Below are 20959 nucleotides of genomic sequence, written 5' to 3' on the forward strand. Positions count from 1 at the left end.
TTTTCTGAAACAAACAAACCCAAAATCTCCCAATAAACCTCTCTCAGTAACAACAGCAGAACATTGTCTGAAAGAAAAGTAATCAGATTTCCAGACATACTTTGTAAGTAATCTTGTTTACTGTAATTTTGCAACAGCTTTTATAAATTTTTCATCTGAAATCAGGAAGGCTACTGCTTGTATTCTGACAAGTTGAGATAGCTGAGTAAGTGGAATACATCCCTATGTGGCTGTGTTTGGAAACAGTTAAGAATATATTGCCAAAAAAGACCCCACAAAAAAAAAAAAAAACAAAAAAAAAAAAAAAAAAAAAAAAAAAAACTACAACAACAAAAAAAATCCAAAACTCAGACATCAGTGTGATATATTTTTACAACCAAATAAAACATTAAAATAGAAGGAAAAACTTCCATTGGTTTCAGGGATTTTTTTAAGAAAGCCTAGAACATAAAAACGGCTCATGCTTCACTAATATCCATCTTTTCTTAACAATGTTCGGTCCCACATTCCACATTTTAAGCTGTTCTTTGAAGTACAAGCAAGAAAGATGAATCGAGAGTTACAGCGAGTCATTTTGGAGTTTTGTTTCCACAACGGGGTTAAGTAATTTCAGTAAAATCTTAACTGCTTTGTACAAAAACTAAAGGAAACAACTGTTAAGAAAGATTTCCTTTAACTTCAAACACACAGCACAGACCTATCCCATTTCACTTCCATTGCACCTCCTCTAAAAAATTAAATCTTTTGTCAAAACAATCATATACGTATCAGATCTGCAAAATAAAGACAAGGATGTTAATATTGTCTCTCGTGGCTCAGTCACTCCTAACTCCATGCCCCTTTTATATCATCAGACATACACCAAAGAAAAAGACTAAGATTCCGCAGCTATATAAAAAGAGTATTCTTTATTCAGATGCAGGAGAAACATATCTAAACCTTCAGGAACATTTTAATCACAAACGCAACCAGAGCTGAGTATAATAAAACGCTTTTAGGTGAAACGCCGGGCAGGGCTCCAAAGGATTTTGTCCAACATCCTGTGGCTGGAAGTCCGTACAGGCAAGCTTTCTCTCTGCCTGAAATTACTTTCATCCGTCAACTGGAAACTTTAAGGATGAACCCCACCTCTCTCTCCACTCACCCATCCAGTTGTTAGCCACAAGAAGATAAAGGCTCAGGAAAAAGGTTTTAAAAGCATTTTCTTTCCTTTTCCGGTATGTCTGGAATTCCAGACTGAACTATAAAATTCACTCTTTCTGAAGTAGTAACGCCTGGCAAGACTCAGCCAACTCAGTTTTGTTTCCGTAACTTTCAGCAGTCCTTCGATCTGGGCCCAGTGTTATGCCACTGTTGTTACCGTGAAGGATTTATCTCAAGAATAATGAGGTAATACAAAATTTTTTACCTCAAAGAAACAAATACGAAAATAAGCATGTGCTACTTGTAAACAGGCTGTCAGTAGTACCATGACCAAAAGGTATGAAATGTAGTGCTAAACACTGTCAAACCCAAGTTCTGCCACCTTGACTGTAGGCGAGTATTGCGTACGTCTCCGCACGTAACCATGTCTCAGCTTCAGCATCTGATGGACTTCCAGTTCCATCACTGGCCCCTTCAGCCCTGATGGACAAGCACCCAAGTCAACACACCAGAATGAGATAAGGTGTCGAACCTGTATTTTGTACACAGAGCTCCAAAACGGAAACATTTAAGCATTAAACAACTGAATTATGAGGCCATTACTGGCCTCACATCAGCTCTTTTACAACTGTTCCGTATTTAGTAGGAATGGCACTTCAAACAAATAGCTCAAAATACAAATACCAAAAGGAAATAAACCGCCGATTAACTCTATGTTTAGCTAATCCTGCAAGCATTTCCTGCAGCTTTTAAGACAAAAGTTTGGTCATAACAAGCAAGAAAGCAGGATTCTCCATCTGTTTAAGCCCTGTTCAGTGCACTGCCTCTGGAAGTGAAACCCGTTAGATTATACTAACCTACCCATCCTTGCTCTTAGAGATCACCAGCTCTATTCAATAAACATTAAGCCTTCCAGAAGACCATTAGAAGATTAAAAAAACACACGCGAACAACAGCCTGAGACCCCTCAAATCCCCCGTTCATTACTTCAGAAGTACACAGTAATGCAAACAGCCTGTCTCTAATCATTAACAGCAGGAAAACTCTGAAAGGAGCAAGAATTTTACTGCCCTCTGCAGCTTTTCCTTTGCGTTCAAGGCAAGGGCAAAACGCCACAGCTTTCTGGGCGAGATAAACTGATAGCGGCTGTCACCTGCCGCTGCGACGCCCTGTGCCTCCCAAGGGCTGGCAGCCCCGCACCGGGCACGCAGCAGGGGCGTCCGACCCACCGGGCTTCACCGCCCCCAGAGCCGCGGGCAGCGCTGCCCCGAGGGCTTCCTGGAGAAAATGGGTCAAACACTAGAAAACGGTATTGCGGGGACAGGGGGACACACGGGGGGGGGGGGGGGGGGGGGGGCGGACACGACGGGCAAGGACGGAACGGCTCCTGCTCCCCTGCCATGAAAATGTTACTTCAGATACCGGTGCGGACTGCATTCGTGTGCGGCGATGTAAGCCCTGCCGCTAGCGGGGCCGACGCGGCTGCGCTGCCAGTTGGAAGGGAGCAGCGCCAACGAATTAAGTGAATTAAACTCGATGCGCTTGTTGACTCAGTTTCTGCTCCATCAGCCGCGCTGCCGCTGTTCCAGCGCCGCCTCAAAACGGGCTGCAAACTTCGGGCGGGGGGTCCCCGCGCCCCGCCGCCGCCGCCGCCCGCCGCCACCCCGCCGCCGCCCGCCGCCAACTTTCCTCCGCAGGAGCGGCAGCACCGGCGCTCGCCCGCCCCGGCCCGGCCCGGCCCGCCCCGCCCGGCCCCGCTCGGCGGAGGGCGCCCGGTGCGGCGACGGCAGCCGGGCGGGGGCGGCGGGGACGCCGGGCGGCGCGGGTCCCGGACCGGGAGAGCGTCTCTTACCAGCCCGGAGGCGAAGAAGACGGCGAGCAAGGCCAGGCAGGCGCCCATCACGATGAGGAGCAGGAAGACGATGAGCGGGTGCTGCTGGCTCATGCAATAGTAGGACTCGTAGAGCCAGTCCCGGGAGCGGGACTGCTCGCCGCTCGCCCCGCAGCCGCCGCCGCCCGCCTGCTCTGCCCGCTCCAGCAGGTAGCGGCGTCTCCTCCTCATCATCATCGCTTCTTGCCACATCGGGCAGAGCCCGCGCAACTCCCTCAGCGCCGCCGCCGCCGCCGCTGCTGCAGGAGGCAGCCGGGGAGTGGAGCGGAGCGCGCTCCCGCGCGGGAGGCGGAGAGGAGGAGCCGCGGCGGCGGCGGCGGCATGGTGCGCCGGGCGGCCGAGCCGCGCAGCCAGCCCGGGGCTTGGTGCGCCTCCGGAAGGCACCACCCCGCACGCACATGCCTTGCCCGGCTCCGCAGGCGGTGGGGGCGGGAGCCGCGCTCCTCCTCGCCGGGGAGGGGAGCGGGCGGCCGCCCGGAGCGAGCGCCCAAGGGCGGCGGGAGGCGCCTCCGCCCCGGCGACCGTGAGCGCAGCCCCTGCCCCGCGTCCCTCCGCCCCGGCGCCGGGGGATGCCCGAGGGTCAGGGCCGCCCGCCGCGCCCCGCCGCCCGGCCCCCGCCCGCCTGCAACCGAGAGGCCTCGCCGCCCCCCGAGGGCTCCGGTGCTCCCGCAGGTGCCTCCCCCGACGGCGGCGGGGAGGGCGCCCAGTGTCGCCACCGCCCCCCGCGGGCCCGGCGCTGCCCCCGGGGAGCCCGCAGCGGGGCCGTGCGGGGCCGCGCCTCCCGGCGCAAGGGGGAGACAGGTCTGAAGATCTCCGTGAAGTGACTCCGGGGAGCGGGGGGCTGGCCGGCGCTCTTTCGCTGGGTGCCTTTCCCGGGGGCTGAATCTGCTCGTTAAAAATCACACCTCGTTTTTTGTCACAACCGGGCATTCACGTTAGGAAGCCGCGTGACACACATTTTCACCAGCTTTCCTTGCGCTGAAGGACTTAGTTATTCCTAACAAAGCTGGCACTTGAAACAAACTGGACATGTAACTCACTAAACTTACCATCTGTCATGCACAGCATTTACCGGGTAAAGCTCTGCAAGCAGATGCAGACAGTGCTGCCGCCCCAGCCCACTGCCTCCCTGCATGTCCCTGCCCACAGAACAAATCCCTCGCTGCCCTCTCCGAACCACTTGCTGGCCTCTTTGCCATACCCAGCATCTCCTAGAGGATGCAGGGCAGCCTAAGCTCTCCAGGGAGAGCAAGAGGCCGAAAACAACAAGGATGCTACTGGGCCTAAATGTCCCAAGGGTGGCCTCTGATGACTGGAGTAATGTCAGGAGCAAGAGGGACTTGAGAGTACTACGATACTGCAAAAGGTGAAAAACTGGGGCTACCATAAGCGGTCGTATGTGATAGATGAAGAGCAGAGAGCTAACCATTAGCCAGGTAGAAAAGAAGGCAAGGTAACCAGAACGATATGGACCAAAACCGCCCCTGTAATGCTGCCTTCTTTCTCTGCCTCTGTTCATGTTTTTATCCAGAAGAAGAAGAGATACATCAACCACCAGTGTAAAAAAGCAGAGAATCCAATTGCACATATAGCTCGGAAGTCCTGTCCATACACTTGCACTTCTTATGTTCTACGGGTTTGAAACAAGGATGAGGTCTGAGCTTCTCTGCCCCCTGTTGCTCTCAGCTGGCTAGAAGAAGAGCTCCTCAGCTGTCACTTTTCCTTCCCCTGAAGTGCTTGCTGGGGCAGGAAGAACACAGAGGAGGAAGAATTGGAAAGTTACAACTTCACCCACTGTTCTGGGAGAGAGAGGGCGAAAAACTCTCAGAAGCAGCAGTGATGAGATTGAAGGATGAACACAAATGTATGTGGGGAGAACATTCTGGCAGAATTAATTGCCGGGAAGGAGTTGGTAGAGGTGGGTGTGAGAATTTTTGCAACATGAAAAGGCTTCACTTGCAGTCACTTCAGAAACTGTGGAGCTGGCCACCCTCACTGTCACACACACATATGCAGTGGGATAAGCAAGGGGAGTTTAAAAAAAATCAAGAGATAAACCAGAATTACAACATTAAATTTCTTTTAAAAGCAGATTGTAATATTTGGGTTTTGAAAGCATCTGAATTTTCATCTGAGGAGAAGAACTTGGGGGTGCTGGTGAATGAGAAGCTCAACATGGCCCTGCAATGTGCACTTGCCACCCAGAAAACCAACAGAATCCTGGGCTGCATAAAAAGAAGCATGACAGGCAGGTAGAAGGAGGTGATTCTCCCCCTCTACTCCACTCCAACATAAGAAGGGCATGGACCTGTTGGAGCAACTCCAGAGGAGGGCCACAAAGATGATCAGAGGGCAGGAGCACCTGCCCTAAGACAGACTGAAAGAGTTGGGGTTGTTCAGCCTGAGGAAGAAAAGGCTCCAGGAAGACCTTATTGCAGCCTTCCAGAACCTAACAGGGGCCTACAAGAAAGCTGGAGAAGGACTTTTTACAAGGGCAATTAGTGACGGGACAAGAGGGAATAGCTTTAAACTGAAAGATAATGAATTTAGATTAGATACTAGGAAAAATTATTTACTGTGAGGGTGGCAAGACACTGGAACAGGTTGCCCAGAGAAGTTGCGGATGCCCCATCCCTGGAAGTGTTCAGGCCAGGCTGGATGGGGCTTTGAGTGACCTGGTCTAGTGGAAGTTGTCCCTGCCCATGGCAGGGGGTTTGGAACTAGGTGATCTTTAAGGTGTCTTCCAACCCAAACCAGTCTATGATTCTATGATCTCTCAAGGGTAGGAAGACCAGTATCACATACATAATTATGTAAAATACAAGAATAATTACATGATTCTGTTACTCACACAAGTGTAGAAGATGTGAACAGACAATGTGAAGTGTATTCTCTGCTTCATGTATACAACAACCATCCCCCCAAAAGTACTTGAATGTTAATACAGATGGCGATACTGGTTGCCTTTCTTCCCAATGGTTCTGCTTTAATAGCTTTCTACTACTTTCCACCTCTCTGAACTTGAACAGAAAAGCCCATTCCAAAGAGTTTATTATGAAGATCATGCCATTTGTTTGTTATTTCACTAAGATCTTACGCATGTAACAGATAATACCTCATTATATTGATCTCATCCAGTTTCTCAGGAAATAAAATTATAAATCCAGAACAAAATCAGAATTAACCCAAAGGTTGCCCAGTGGTACCTCATGCCTTTCCAGAGCAATGAGTTCAGCGTAACTGTCTTCTGAAAGATCAGACATAAGCTGCTTCAACAGCTGAGCAAGGAGTACCCAGTTATATTTCCATTTGACACTGTTTTCTTGCCCACCTGATGGACTCAACCACTCTACTTTCCCTCTCCAGCCTAGGTGCCTGCATCTTTCAATTCGTTCTTCAAACTTTCAGGTAGGAATGTCCCACAACTTAATGTTTAAACCTAAACCCTCATCAGTCCTTAAAGCAGATCAGTAGTTAGAGGCAAAGTTCCAGTGAAAAAAAATACTATGCTGTCATGCATGACTGCAACACTATATATATGTGAACAAGGTAATTAAAACTGCACAGTACCTAAATCTGAATTCGACCTTCTAATTTGAATGCTCTACTTTTTAACTAACATATTAAAGGGGTTTTTTTTCCTCCAGGATACATTTAATTAAATGAACATTATTACCATCAAATGACAATTATGCCATTGCTGAAGTTGAAATGCCATATGTTTTTAGAGACCAATTTCCCTAGGTAGCCTAAAATATACATCCTTACTTGTCTCAGCCTGAAAGTTTGCTGTGCCTTAGGGAAAAGGAAGGTACAGTGAATTTTATAACCTGGGGTTGAAAAACAAAGGACTTTCAGTAAAAAAGCTATCCGTGTATTACACCTTATTTCTCTAATAGGGAAAAACCCCAAAGCTAGCACTTAAGACTGTCAGAAAATATCTACTGTGTACCCTTGGGAATCCAACAACGTCAAAGAATTTGTTCCTTAAGCAGCTGGTGTCTGAGCATCTGCTGTACCCTCTGGAGAAGCAAACCAACACAGAACCAAAAGTTGAGGTCTGCAGTTGCTTGTCAAAGTAACCATGTGCCAGAGGCATTACACTTTCCAGTAGCAGACCGATTAACCTAGAGAACTTCTGTCTGGACTGTCTCCAGAGGTACCTTCCAGCCTCAATTGTTCCGTGATTCTGCAATATCACAGCTCATTACTAGTATCAAGGGATCTGTAATAGGTGCTAGGGAGAGAGCTAAACAGAAACAGGAGGCACAGGAGAACGTCCTGTTCCCTATATCGCTCTCTTTGCCACTCAGGCTTGAACAGTCTCCATCCCCTCTTTCCTTTATTTTCCCTTCCTTGATGTCTTCTCCTGCATGGGCATTCTGGTTAGGGATGCAGACTAGACAGCAGAAGAAGAGAAACAGATCCTTTGCCCTCATCTACTCTGTTCAGCTCTAGGACATAGCTAGCCACAGGAAGTAAATCGCAAGGAACGGATGCTGAATCTTACAGTTCTGCAACATAGGAAGCACTCAAGAGAGCCATAGCAGCTGGCCTGAGCAAAATACGCTACTCACAAGTCAGATTCCCTCCCTCAGCAGCTGGCTAGAAGAGCAAACGCATCACAATAGTCCTGATATTGTTCTGCCACTGCCCACATGCATCAGGCTATCTTATGCTGAGCTGCAATGGCAGGGCAAGTTGCCCTGCCAGTAAAATTACACACAGTCACTGGCTGAACCACACTTCCAGAGGTTGGCTGTGGAAGCACGGCCAGAGACAGGTCAACAAGCCCTGCTTAGTGCTGCAGAGTCCTGGGGACACCACCTGATGAGCCGTAAGAGCAATACATCTGGCTTGTCCACAATTGTAGAAGGCTGGGATTAAATTTTGTGCAGGGGCCCTGACACTCACAGTGACCCTGAAACCCATAGGCTGAGAAATAGTAAATCTACATGGGCAATTACTTAACAACACTAATTCTCCATCAGGGATACACAACTTTTTCTTACTGTTTAATGCTGAAGACTGTAAATTTTTGCTGGATGTTTCTGTATTCATTTTACTGAGGTCAATTATCAGGACTTGCCCTTTCAACCCTTATAACTGCAGCTATGCGCTACTGTTGCTCTTCAGAAAATAATGACAGAATTTCCTACAGAAATAGATTTGATTTCACACATCTGGAACCTGGTGAAATTCACTTTTGATTTAGATACAGACTGGCTTGAGGTGTTTAATATTATTATTTAAGGTGCTAAATTACAGTCTCACTGATCTATCATTTCTTGTGTTCTTGTACTTTTCTCCCTCTCCCTTTCTGAAGCTAGTATGTAAATTTGGGTTTCTCTCAGCATCCATAAATTTTTAAGGGTAATTACTAATAAATTCTGAGGTTACTGAAGGAACTACTCGAGAGCCAGATGAACTGAAAATACTCCATTAATCTCCCTTCTTCTTTGTTTTCATCACAGATGGCAACTACATCAGTCATCTAACCATAGATAACCTTTTAAATAAAGATTGAAGCAAAACAGACATCAGTATTTTAAATGTTTTGGTACCATCTGGCATTAGCTGAATAGTTGGTCAACTATTCACACAGCCTACTTTGAAAAAGCATGGGATAAATAGAAAATTAGCCAGAAGTACACTAGTTTTCTCTCTGTTCCTTGCTCTTTCTTATTTTGATCATGCTGTTCTTTATACTCACTGGTATAATTTGACTTAGTTTCCACATGCTATATCATACCATACCTTTCCAGTTTCAAGATATTAACCTCCAATTACATACTTCCTCATCTTTCATATTGGGACATTTTGTCTTTGTGGAAACTTACAAGTTCTACTTAGGAAACTGTCTAATCTTCCAGATAAACTGCTTCCAGGTAGGAGATCCAGGGAAGGTGGGAGGAAAGGAATAAACTTTTAAAAATTTAAAACTGATCAGGCAAGTTTTTCAAAAAATCCAGATTAACTGGACAAACACCAGTACTGTAGGCAGCTCAGGAAAAACCTGTTCAATATACGACTACAGTCAAAACACTTTACAGCATTAGAATGCATAAAGAATAGGATGATGAATAATTTAGAACACACAATAATGCCTTTATATTGATCAATCATACAGCTTCATCTTGAGTCATATTACCCTACTTACCCAATCTCATAAAAAACGCTGCAGAACTAGAGCCAGAGTCTTCAGAATACAAGTAATAAGAAAAATTAAAAAAAAAAAAAAAATCAAGGAAGAGTTTCTTCTATTTAGCCAGTGTATAGGACTGTTATCCACAGAAATCAAAACATACAAGGGAAAATAGCAAATGCATATAACATAACCTGAAAACTTCAGAAAAGACTGCTTGGAATTTTCTATTTTCCATATCTTGTTTTTAATAAAAAAGATAGAGTGAAAATTAGACGAATTAAATGCAAAATTAGTGAGTGGGATATGTTATTTCACCCAGCCTGTAGTAAATCTTTGGAACTCTGTGATGGGAAGCTTTTAAGAACAAGAATTTATTAGGGTGACAAAATGGATTTGGGTTTATGATTGTCAAAATAAGTCTGATAATCACCCATAATAACATAAATTATGAGGAATATTGATCCTGTTGCTTCATGAGTAACGTCAGCGCAAGGCAGGAGGTACAGACATGAGACAAAGATATGAAAGGCGGATAATGTCACAATGGGTTTCTTGCATCTTCCACTGCATCGTAATGTCAATTTTTTTTCCCAGGGACAGGTTATTGGACTGGATTATTCTTTATTCTCATTTATTTGGGGCAAATGTGTCCCTATCCTTTAAAATTATTTCAAAAGATACTGTTTCGTCAATACAGGGCAAGACCATTGATGCAAAAACAGTGACTCACACAACACAATCTACATATTCTCCCTGCAAAAAGGAAGGCATATATGTGGTAAATTTGTTTTCTTTGTAGATATTTTATTATGATCTTTACTCCATCTACACAATCCGTGAAAGAAAAACTGTAACCGTGCAACCCTTCAAATTTATTGCAATGATAAAATCTTATAGGTGGCATTTACTGACCTATACAGGTTAATCAGGTTAGCCCATACTACAGAACAGAAACATATAAAACTAAACATAAAACCAACAGTTAAAATAAACACATGTAGCTACAGTCATATAAAAGAAAACCAAATTCATATGTATCTAAAAAGACATTTTTGCAAAATCTCTGGTTTTGTTTCAGTTTTTCCCCCAGTAGCTATCATAGCTATTTTAAAGGAAATTCCTTCCTAACAGAGGCTACAAATGACAGTGCAAATTAAAAGTACAATCCTGCAAAATTCAAGACATAATCACAGTTCTGAAAATACTTAAAAGCAAATAAAAGTCTATAAATGTTACCTCCAGGATTGCTGTGAGACTTTTTGAAAAGTCAGACCTAACCAGTGAAATAAGATTTTGCAAGATGGAAGGACCAGTATTTTTCCTAAATTAAATATTTCCTGCTCTTAATTTTGTAGTCTTCTTGGCTCCAAGAAAATCAATCTGGGCTCATGTTTTTATAATTATTTTGTTACTATTTATTTAATAGCTATCAGTTACTATTTTGCTTAGACCAAGAAAGGGATACTCTAGGAAATGTTATCAACAAGTTAATATTTAAATTGAGTTGGACTTAAGCACTAAAGTACAGAAGAGTGTGGATCAGGATGAGATTTGGACCTCAGGCAAATTTTGTCCATAATTTTCCCACTTGCCAGAGCTATACTGTCTCTCCTCTCCTGCAGAGGTCCTGCATTTCTTCCTTTCCCTCTCCATAGGTTCAGCATGTTCCGACAGAGAAATGCCACATGCTCCCTTCAGCAATGGAGCTGGCACTGCTTGCTTTCAAGCAGACCTCTGCTGAGCTACTTAGTGACCTTAGTGAAAACATGTTAACCACAGATGGCTTCCAGAATCACACGAAGCACTATGAGGTAATGGTTTCAGCTGCATATTTGATAAGAGCACCCAGCTGATAGCAGAAAGTTGTAAGAATTGGTAATGTTTCAGGACCCAAGTTTGAGGAGATCTTCCAAGAGCAATGGATCCCATGATTTTGGAGAAAGTGTTATTTCTGGAGCAAGGCAGGAGGGACTGAATTGCTACTGAGGACAAGAAGCCACTCTGGCCGTGAAAACCAGTGGTATTGGATGAGTGATAGATCAGGGTGCTGGTGTTTGGGAGGCTGGAGAGATTTACTGAAGGGAGGCTTTGGGTCACTGGGCAGAGTCAGGTCCTGGCACAGTGTCACACCTTAAGCATAGAGACTGTGGGTTGAAAGCACAGCTTAATCCTACTGCACGCCCCCTCCCCTCAGAGGAATGGGAACTGTAGAGTAAATGTCATTGGCAAATGCTGCCCAGCCTTTTGCCTTGCTGGTGAGGTCTACTTCACATTGGGAAAGCTCCTCTACAGAATGTGTGGACTACCCAGTCTTGCAGTTTTGGAGGAAAGGTATTGATACTAATCAACAAAATATTCCAACTTCAGAAGTTTTCTTCAAACCAGCTGATTGATATACAACTGGGTACCCCTGAGGGGTATCTGGAACAGAAGGTTATAAATGGCTGCTATAGCAATCTCTCAGATATTTGAGTACCACCTTGTCACTAAGAGTCCTTGTATAATTTTTTCCATTTTTTGAGATAAGGATTTCAAAAACTAAAGTACCAGAGACCTATCCATTTCACAGGGGCTTTCTGTCTCCTTAGGACTGGACGAAAATTCACAGAATCACAGAATAGTTCAGGCTGGAAGCAACTTGTGTCCAAACCTCTGCTCAAAGCAGAGTCATCCAGAGCAGGTTGCTTAGGACCAGGTGAGGTTGACTTTTGAATACCTCCAAGGAGGGAGACTCCACAACTGCTCTGGGCAACCTGTTCCAATGTTTGATCTCTGTTACAGTAAAATAGTTTTTTCTAAACAGATTTTTTTTGTCTTACATTTTGTGCCCATTGCCTTTTGTCTTTTCACTGAGCAGCACTGAAAAGAGCCTGTCTCCATCTTCTCTGCTGCCTGCCCTCATCAGGTATCTACACACACTGGTAAGATCCCCCTTGAACCTTCCCTTCTCCTAGCTAAACAGTTTTGACCTTCCCTCATAAGACAGATCCTCCATTTGCTTAATCAGTTTCATGACCCTGTATTGGACTATGTACATGCCAGTGTGTCCATGTCTCTGTTGTACTGAGAAGCAGTGCTGAGAAGAGGGCAAGAATCATCTCCCTCAGTCTGCTGGGAACGCTTTTCCTAGTGCAGCCCATTAGGCTGTTTGCCTTCTTTGCTGCAAGGGCACATTGATATCTTAGGTTCAACTTGTCCACCATGACCCACCCTGGTCCTTTTCTACCAAGCTGCTTTCCAGACAGCTCATATTACCAGATATCAGGTAAAGACCTACATGTTCTTAAATCCTGTTGTGCCCTCATATGTATTGTTATTGATTTTTAGTATAATGGTAGGATTAAAAAGAATTGGTTTGCAAATCCAAGTATTTCCAATGTATTTTTTTTTTAATTTTAATTCCTGAGCCTTTATTAGCTATGTTTACTAAATGTCACATATGTTTTACCTCAAATTGCTTGAAAATATTCCCAAGTTTCTAAAGTGTTTTGTGATCTGTAGGAACCAAAAACACCCCCAAAATAATAGCATTCTTTCCTACTTATATAAGGTTGAAATATTTCTACAGGGTTTTTCAGCAAACGCTTAGTGTACACAGTGCATTTCTATACCTTGTCAGTATACAGTACATAAATGGCACAAGGTTCATCTGACCAGCACTAATTATTTTTTTTTAAGATACACATATTCATCAGTTAGTAACTGATTTTGCTACTGTGAATATTTTTATTCAATATAGGTCTCCTTTATAATGATCAAAGATTCTTGTTTAATAGGCAACCATATAGGACTTACATGACTGTACTAAGTGATATGTTAAAATATAATGGTCAATCTCACAGCCATAAGAAAGCATCCAGTACATGAGATTTTTAGGTTAACAACAAAGTAACTCCTTGATCACGCATTTTATACCAATACTGTCAGTCTCATGCTTCTCAGATGCATGTTTATTGGACATATGAGTTATTTGCATTGTTACTGGGAAACCACCCACGCTAATTTGAAACAACCACTTAATGAACGGCTCTTGAAGCCATGCCGATTAGGTGAGCGTTAGACTATTGCAATTGCATTATACTTATTACAGTAAATTATATGTATTAACTGTCACTATATTAGTATGATAGAATACTTCACCACCCCATTTTCACTTTTAGGGCACAACCAGTGATTCTTGAACCAAAAACTTATAGACTTTTATGTATAAGGTAATTATAAATAATACACAGAAGGGAAAAAAACCCTAGCAATTATGTTAATATGTGTGTTCATGTATCAATATCCCCACACCCACACCTTAATTACCCTGCACAGTTCCAATCTCAAAAAAAAAAAAAAAGTATTGAACATGAAAAGATATGGAAAAGGATGATGATCCCAGCTGGAGGAGAGACTTAATGGAACAGGACTCTGTTCAAAATAGGACGTCATCCCAATCTGATTGAAATTTATAAAATACAAAAGCTGTAAGGGCAATGAGTAGAGAAGAGCCATTCATTATTCTGTGTTATGTAAAAACTAATGCACACCTGGTAAAACTGTCATAAGGCAGGCTTAAAGGAAAGAAGCATTTGTTTTTAGAACAAAAAGATCCCACAACATAATTAAATTGTGGTATTCACTGCTAGTCACTGTTACGGAAACCGAGTTTAAATTAATTTAAAAATAACTAGAAAAAAATCAAGGAATTAGTTAATCAAGGGCTATTAAAAATTACAATCAGAATAGAAGATCTTGCTAGCGAAGACCTAAAGAGGTTGATCCATTGGAAACTCAGTAGTTAAACCAAAGGGAATATGATCCTATGAAGACAAGTTGAGAGATTTGGGGTTGTTCAGCTTAGAGAAGAAAAGACTCCAGGAAGGCCTTATTGCAGCCTTCCAGTACCTAACAGGGGCCTACAGGAAAGCTGGAGAAGGACTTTTTACAAGGGTCTGTAGCGACAGGACAAGGAATAATGGTTTTAAACTAAAAGAGGGTAGATTTAATTAGATATTAGGAAGAAATTCTTTACTATGAGGATGGCAAGACACAGGAACAGGTTGGCCAGAGAAGCTGTGGATGCCCCATCCCTGGAAGTGTTCAGGCCAGGCTGGATGGGGCTTTGAGTGACCTGGTCTAGTGGAAGGTGTCCCTGCCTATGGCAGGGGGTTTGGAACTAGATGAAATTTAAGGTCCTTTCCAACCCAAACCATTCTATGATTCTATACGTGTCCTCTTCTTATGTGCCTTCTATAACCTTCTCTACCGATAGGCAGGAACTTGTGCAGGACAGTATGGACAGTCGTACAATTTTTATTCTTGTGGGAAAGAGGTGAGAATTAGTTATAGTTAATTGTGGCAGGTCTCATTATGTCATTTCTCTATTTTATTAAGTTCTATTTCATTATAAGCACCTAACATCCTATCTGCTGTATGGAGTTAAATTAAGTTTTCATGTCGGTCTCCACCACAAAAAAAAAGCCCACTTTTCTTTTGATCATGAAAATGTAAATTCTTTGTGAAGTCAGTAGTTTAGCTATTGAAATGATTTTTCACTAGCAATGTGTTCTCTTGCATGTGCATTCATAAGTGTGTGATCACCCATTAGTGGGGTTGTGGACCATATACTTACTGGTTCAAAGCATCTAAACTTCATATGCAGCTAAAGGTAACAAAATAAATGAAAAAAAAAAAAAAAAAAAAAAAGTGATTGGTAGACAAATATTCCAAGGATGTAAAATATAGACGGGACTATACCAAGTACTGAGGCTTTGGAAAGGAAATGAAATTTATAGAGCAAGTCACTACTTTTAACTTTAAATATAGGGTAGAAAAAGTCACAGAATAAATAAATAAATAGACTCAAGAATAAAGAACGAGCAACAGCTTGATGACAGCTACAGGAAACCAGTTAAGGATCAATATAAAACTTGGAACATTTGTCCAAAGTCCATCATCAGTCTCCTGCTAAGCGGTAAAGTCAAAAGAGATCAACAGACTGATGAAGAAATAAAAGAGAATGCTTATGTGATTTGGTAGATAATACTCAAAGACAGCTGTGACAGGGGTGTAGGAGTATTTTGGAAAGTTACCAACATACAGAGAACAGGATAAGAATTATAGGGTACTTCAATGAAGAATAAAATCAGTATAAAATCTGGTTACAAAGAATATCCAATTATAAAACAATTAAGAGAGTACTTTAAATATGTCCTTTAACAAAAACAAAACAAAAAACCCCAAACAAAAACACAACAAAAAACCACCAACAACAACAAAAAACACCTGAACCCAAAACCTGGTCATTTTCTAGGCAGCTGACACACTTAGAGAAGAGTAAAATTTTTAAATGTAAGTTTAACTACAAGTACATAATTCCCAGGAGCAAAGCATGATGTGTTCATAATTGTCATGCTGAAATACTAAAAGCAAGAGCAAAACAATCTAACACAATCTTATTTAATTCATAAACTGATTGTGTTGGTCTGCAAATGTGAAAATATCAAAGGAATGGAGAATGAACAATTTAAAAAAAGAAGAAAACCTTTTGCACTGATTCCTAGCTCACAAGCTATGAAATCCTGTTTTTGCTATTGTACTGTAGATTTATGTTTTAAAGAGAAGGGAAATATAGTAGTTTTCTAGATCTGTGAAAAGCTGATATTTTAAAAATTAAACATTCCATTCATTGACTGCTTGCGAAAATACATTAAAATCTGTAAAAGCTGCACAAGTACTTTGATTAAGAAAGCTCAAAGTAATATGTTATGAGGTTGTAGGAAGATCAGTGCTTGTTTTGTCTGCTATCAATACCTAATTAAGCCAGGGAACTGTTTTTCTACCATTCTCCCTGAAATAACCATGCATGTGTCCCTTTCATTACCAAATTCACAGCTCTGGTAGGAAATAATGATTTGCACCAGATTATTTTTTTTATAAGGCTAATGATTTTTGGTGCTGTAGGAAAAGGCAGAGCAAACAGTATAACAGAAATCAGGACTTAAACATAATCTTCTTCCACCGACCTTATTTGATCTTAACCTCATTTATTTTGTTAGACTAACAGGGTTTAGAACAGACAAATGGAAAATCTTTTAGATACTTGTGTTTCATTTACATCAGTTTTCAGGTCTGAATCAAAAGCTTTTGAATTTATGTAAAATATAGATTGGAGAACCTTTCCTGGTTTAAATGAGATGTTTCCTTATATTGTGCATAAGCAAGGTGTGGGACTCTTCGATGAAGGATGCTGTGAATGCTAAATCTTTCTAAGGCTTCAAATAGCAACTTGAAAAAATTGTGGGCAGGTGGGGGGAACTTGCTGGTGGCTGTTAGGCTCAGAAACAACTTTCACTCCAGAAAGTTCCTGAACAATTGTTTTTCACAGCCACAATTTACTGATGGCTGAAAGGGAAGTCAAGAGGGGGCATCACAACACATTTTGTCCAATTTTTATACACCTTCCTTCTGTAGCCTTTTGGCTCAGCCAACCTAGTATTTTAAGTTGGGTTTAAGTGTAGCTACAGAAAAAAAAAAAAAGGTTCTCTTGCTCTGTGGTCATATGACTATTGTCCAAGTTGTTGCTACTGTAACAGCAAAACTACTCAGCTTCCTGGTGTCTGCTGCCTGTTCTGTAGTTTTAATATTGTTTTATATATGGTGTTACCTAACTTTTTTTTAGCTCAGTTTTTGCTTAGCTGTTTTTCAACTGTGTAGTTATTCTGCTTCTAACAGAATCATGGCAATAAGGTGTAGCAAACCTAAGTAACCATTGTATAAGTATCCCTGGTGAAATCAGGAAACATGAAAAAAATAACTGAGCAAACCCAGGGGATGAACCTCCAACACTGCCTTCTTCCTTGCAAAAACTCAGGACACTGACAACTTGCTGTAACAGTCCACTGGAAAGGTGGGAGCTTGAAGGGCAGATACTGTTGATTTTACTATATTACTAATGACCTTTAATAGAATTAAGAAATTTGGATTATAAGTGGTATCATTGTTGTAACTGGACTGTGGCGATGCAAGTCGAGACGGATGCAAAAAACACTATATCCTCATGACTGTGTTCAGACAAAATGGCCAAAATGGCGGGTTTTATTTTTACATATTGCTTATATATCTTAGATAGTACATGTGTCAGATTCTGATAGGCTTTCTGTCTTCCTCTTCTTGCTTGCTGTTTGCTGTTGCTGTATGTGCCCGTAAGCTGCAGTTCTAAGTTCCAGTTCTTCACATCGTGTTTACATACCTGACATTTTTGTGGTTGTCTTAAAGGTACACGACTAAGTCTTTAAAGTCAACTAACTCATCTGCAGACCCCTACACTGGACAAAAAATAAGTGGTTGCTATATTTGATTAGAACTTCTGTGCATAATACTGAGCATCTACTACTGGCTTCTGTTGGAGACAAGTTCCCAGGATGGATGGACCTCTGATCCCACTCAGTAGGACCTTTCTTGAGAAGAGGCTGTGAGAGAATTATCTCAATGGAGTGCCAAAAATATCCCCCTAGAACAATTTCAAAGTTTTCTTATTTTGGAAAGCACCGATTATAATGTTCCTGCTATTATAATTGGAGTTTCTGGAGTGTTTCAGAAATCTTGGAGGATAGTCATTTAGACTGGTAATAGAAAACAGATATCTTTTCAACAAACAGATGAAGAGATGCAATTTCAGATGCAATTCCAAAACCCCAACTGTATAAAAGTAAGCATTATTAAAAAGTGAGCTGCAAAGCCATTCTCTTTCCCTCCTTTACTTTTTCTAGAGAATTATCAGTAAATTAACTGGTGAATCAAAAAAAAAAAACAAACCCCAGTCTTTATTGAGTGAAGGTGAACCCATCTAGAAGGGAAAGATCTGCCTTTGAAACTGACGGGGTGACTTCTGGCCAGTGAAGAAGGGACTATGTGGTCCAAGAAAATCTTAGATCAGATATTCCTTTCATCCTTCACTTCCCTGGTTCCTGCATAGAAATGGAATAATCACAATTACAACACCACAGGAAGAGTCTTTCTTCTCTAAAAAAGACAGACATCCATAAAAATGATAAAAAAGCACAACAAATATTAGTCTTAGCATTATGCCAGCAACTTTAACATGTGAAAACTAGTTAAAAGCAAAACAATTGAAGTTACACAGTTACTGCTAGAAACCATAATTTAAAAATAAGATAGTTCTTTTATTATTTTTGGGCCAGTTCCTGAGGCTGTCTAAATACTGATAAATCCCACCCAAATGAGTCTCACAGTCCTCAAAGGTGCCAAACATCAACACCTTGGTACAAACTGTTTCAGCAGGGATGCTCAGCATTCCTAGGGCTGCAATTTATAGACCTCCTCTGATCAAAAAGAAAAGTGATTTTGCTTTGCCTTTATGTTTTCTTTCAGCCATACTGATTTCCAAAAAAGTAAAAAGCCTTTTGCATGAACACTACAAATAGACTTAAGTCACTTTTATGTTAAGTATCATTCAATTTACAAACCTTTTAAACATTCCTTGGCAAAGAGCTTTGCTCATTCAAATTACTGCAAAATATTTGAACGCTTTACATGTTTAGATGATGCATAAGGTTATTTTGAATATTTCAGAATACGCTCTTGGTGGTCGCAGAGGTGATTCATGGCAGAATGAAAATCTGGAATTTCCAATGGTAAGGGCATAGTTTGAGAATTTTTCAATAGGTGGGATGATATTTCAGAAGAAAACTGCAAAAAAAAAAGAACGTTTGTGAGAGATAAATGCCATATAAATTAGAGGAACACAGAAATTAAAGCAGAAGAGGTAAGTAAATCCACTCTTCTGTTTATGTCAAAATTGTTTAGATAGATTAATCAAAAATGCACAAAATTTCTAGGGTTAAAGGTACCACCATTTTATAGATGGAAAACCAGCAACAGAGTAAGGGATATAATCATTCCTTGATAACACCCTGACACTCCTCACTCTCCCTCCCTCTCTGATAAGGACATGTTGTGAGAAAAGTATTAGCTATGACAGATCATAGAGGATTTGCATTAACTTACCACCCCCTCCCTAGAACATACTGATAATATGAATTTCACTTTATCATTTAGCTGGTATTATAATAGAAAATCTGCTAAATACCCATTAGCTTAAGGAGTTTCTACATGAGCCTGGAACCTATGAGAATAAAAAAAAAATTGTTTTCATGAACACTGCATTGCTTTCTAATGTTGAAAACTAGGGTGAAGGATCAGTAGCAGAGAAGCTGTAAGAGTGAATAAATGTATAATTAATGTATGATACGGTGCAAATGGATAAAGAATTAAAGTCTTTCTGTAACATGGAGGGCCTCCTTGTTGTCAGAGGAAATCAGGCATGGGAAGGAAGGTACCACAAAAAGTATGACTGACTTTGAAGGTCTTCAGAACCTTTGAATGTTGACACAGTCCTGGCTTTCCATGGACATAAATTAAAAATAAAGTATGTCAAGTCTTCAGCTTGAGAATGAAACTTACTTTGGTTTGCCAGGATATGTGAGAATTGAAGCCAGAGAGTTTAGCTCAGAACAAATATTTATCCTGACTAAGATCCCATTTGGGTAAATAAATTCTCCTGATAAGGCAGTCATTCCTAATAGAAAATATTCACTGCCATATTTGCCAGAGGTAGCCTTTTCTTCTTCTCTCATCTATAAATAACAGCTTTACTTTGTTTTATTACTGAAAATATTGCTTCACTTTGCTTAAACAGGGGATATGATTATCATAACATTGTTACTGTTATTATTAAGACAGTAGCATTTAGCATTAATGCAATCGCAAAGATAAAAAATCAATTGCTGAAAATGCCAGAGCAAAGGCTGAAAGCTTTAAGCATATCTCAGGTATTTAGTTGTAGCCCCAAGAAACCTTAACATGCTATAAAACAATGTGGAATATTTTGTCTAGCAAACCTATATACGAAACATACATTCTGCCTCAATGTGTTTGCTTTATGTATTTGTGTGATCTACAAAGCATGCTGTGTTCGAGAAAAGTTGGAGATTAGTATAATAGGGAAGGAATAGGTAAACTGAAGTTTTAGAAGAGAGACTTCTTATGCTTGGAGCTTTTATTTTTGTCAAAAAAAAAAAAGTGAGAAAGATTTATTATGTGAATATGTTGCTAACTTGGAATGAAGAAAAATGAAGTTGTCAACTAGTGCCAAATACTTACATAAGAAGGAGGCATGCCACAAAATTATGCAAAGTATCAGGAAAAAAATAAAATTGGTATCAGAATACACAGCAGTGTGAATTGTGTCATACAGCAATCAAGTGTCATACAGTCAACTAGACTGTGAAAGAGTAAAGCCCACAAATTCATGTTTTGTTGTAAACATGTTGGCAGAAAGAGTAAATTCATTTTGCAGCAAAGGCAGATTCACAAGTGTTGAGAGTTGCATATTACACATGTCATAGATAACGCAAAGATGCTGTCTTCCTGGTGTCTCGATAAGGCTTCTGCTTGTAGGAAAAGGCAGCAAAACTGAGTGTTCCTGGGATCTGTACAGATCACCTCAGCAGAAAAAAAAAACAACAAAAGACACACGACATTTTTTGGAAGAATCATGGTTTGTGGTTAACAGCTTTAGGCTGGAGCCCAGGACAAAGTGGTGCAATTCTGGATTTGCTATAGATTTCTGGAATGGTATCATTTCAGGGAAGTGATTTCCCAACTTTCCAAAACTGTCCTGAAAGTATAGAGATTAATTTAATATTGGAGTACCTCTTGTGTACTGATGGCCTTATTACTAAGAACCGTGTAGAAAACAATAGCTTTAC

General features: G+C 41.2%; 1 protein-coding gene across 2 annotated transcripts in view; it reads right to left on the reverse strand.

Annotated features, from left to right (window-relative positions):
* Positions 1-3449, reverse strand: part of ADCY2 (adenylate cyclase 2) — a 224380-nt gene extending 220931 nt beyond the window's left edge. The window contains exon 1 of one of the 2 annotated variants that reach the window (XM_040588033.1): positions 2996-3449. In XM_040588033.1, the coding sequence (XP_040443967.1) occupies positions 2996-3226 (231 nt within the window). In that variant the 5' untranslated portion in view covers positions 3227-3449. The remainder of the gene's footprint in view (positions 1-2995) is intronic. The other variant, XM_040588032.1, reaches the window with a different exon arrangement.
* Between the last annotated feature and the right edge of the window lie 17510 nt (positions 3450-20959).

This window comes from Falco naumanni, chromosome 3 (genome assembly GCF_017639655.2).
Source record: "Falco naumanni isolate bFalNau1 chromosome 3, bFalNau1.pat, whole genome shotgun sequence".
NCBI classification, from domain to species: domain Eukaryota; kingdom Metazoa; phylum Chordata; class Aves; order Falconiformes; family Falconidae; genus Falco; species Falco naumanni.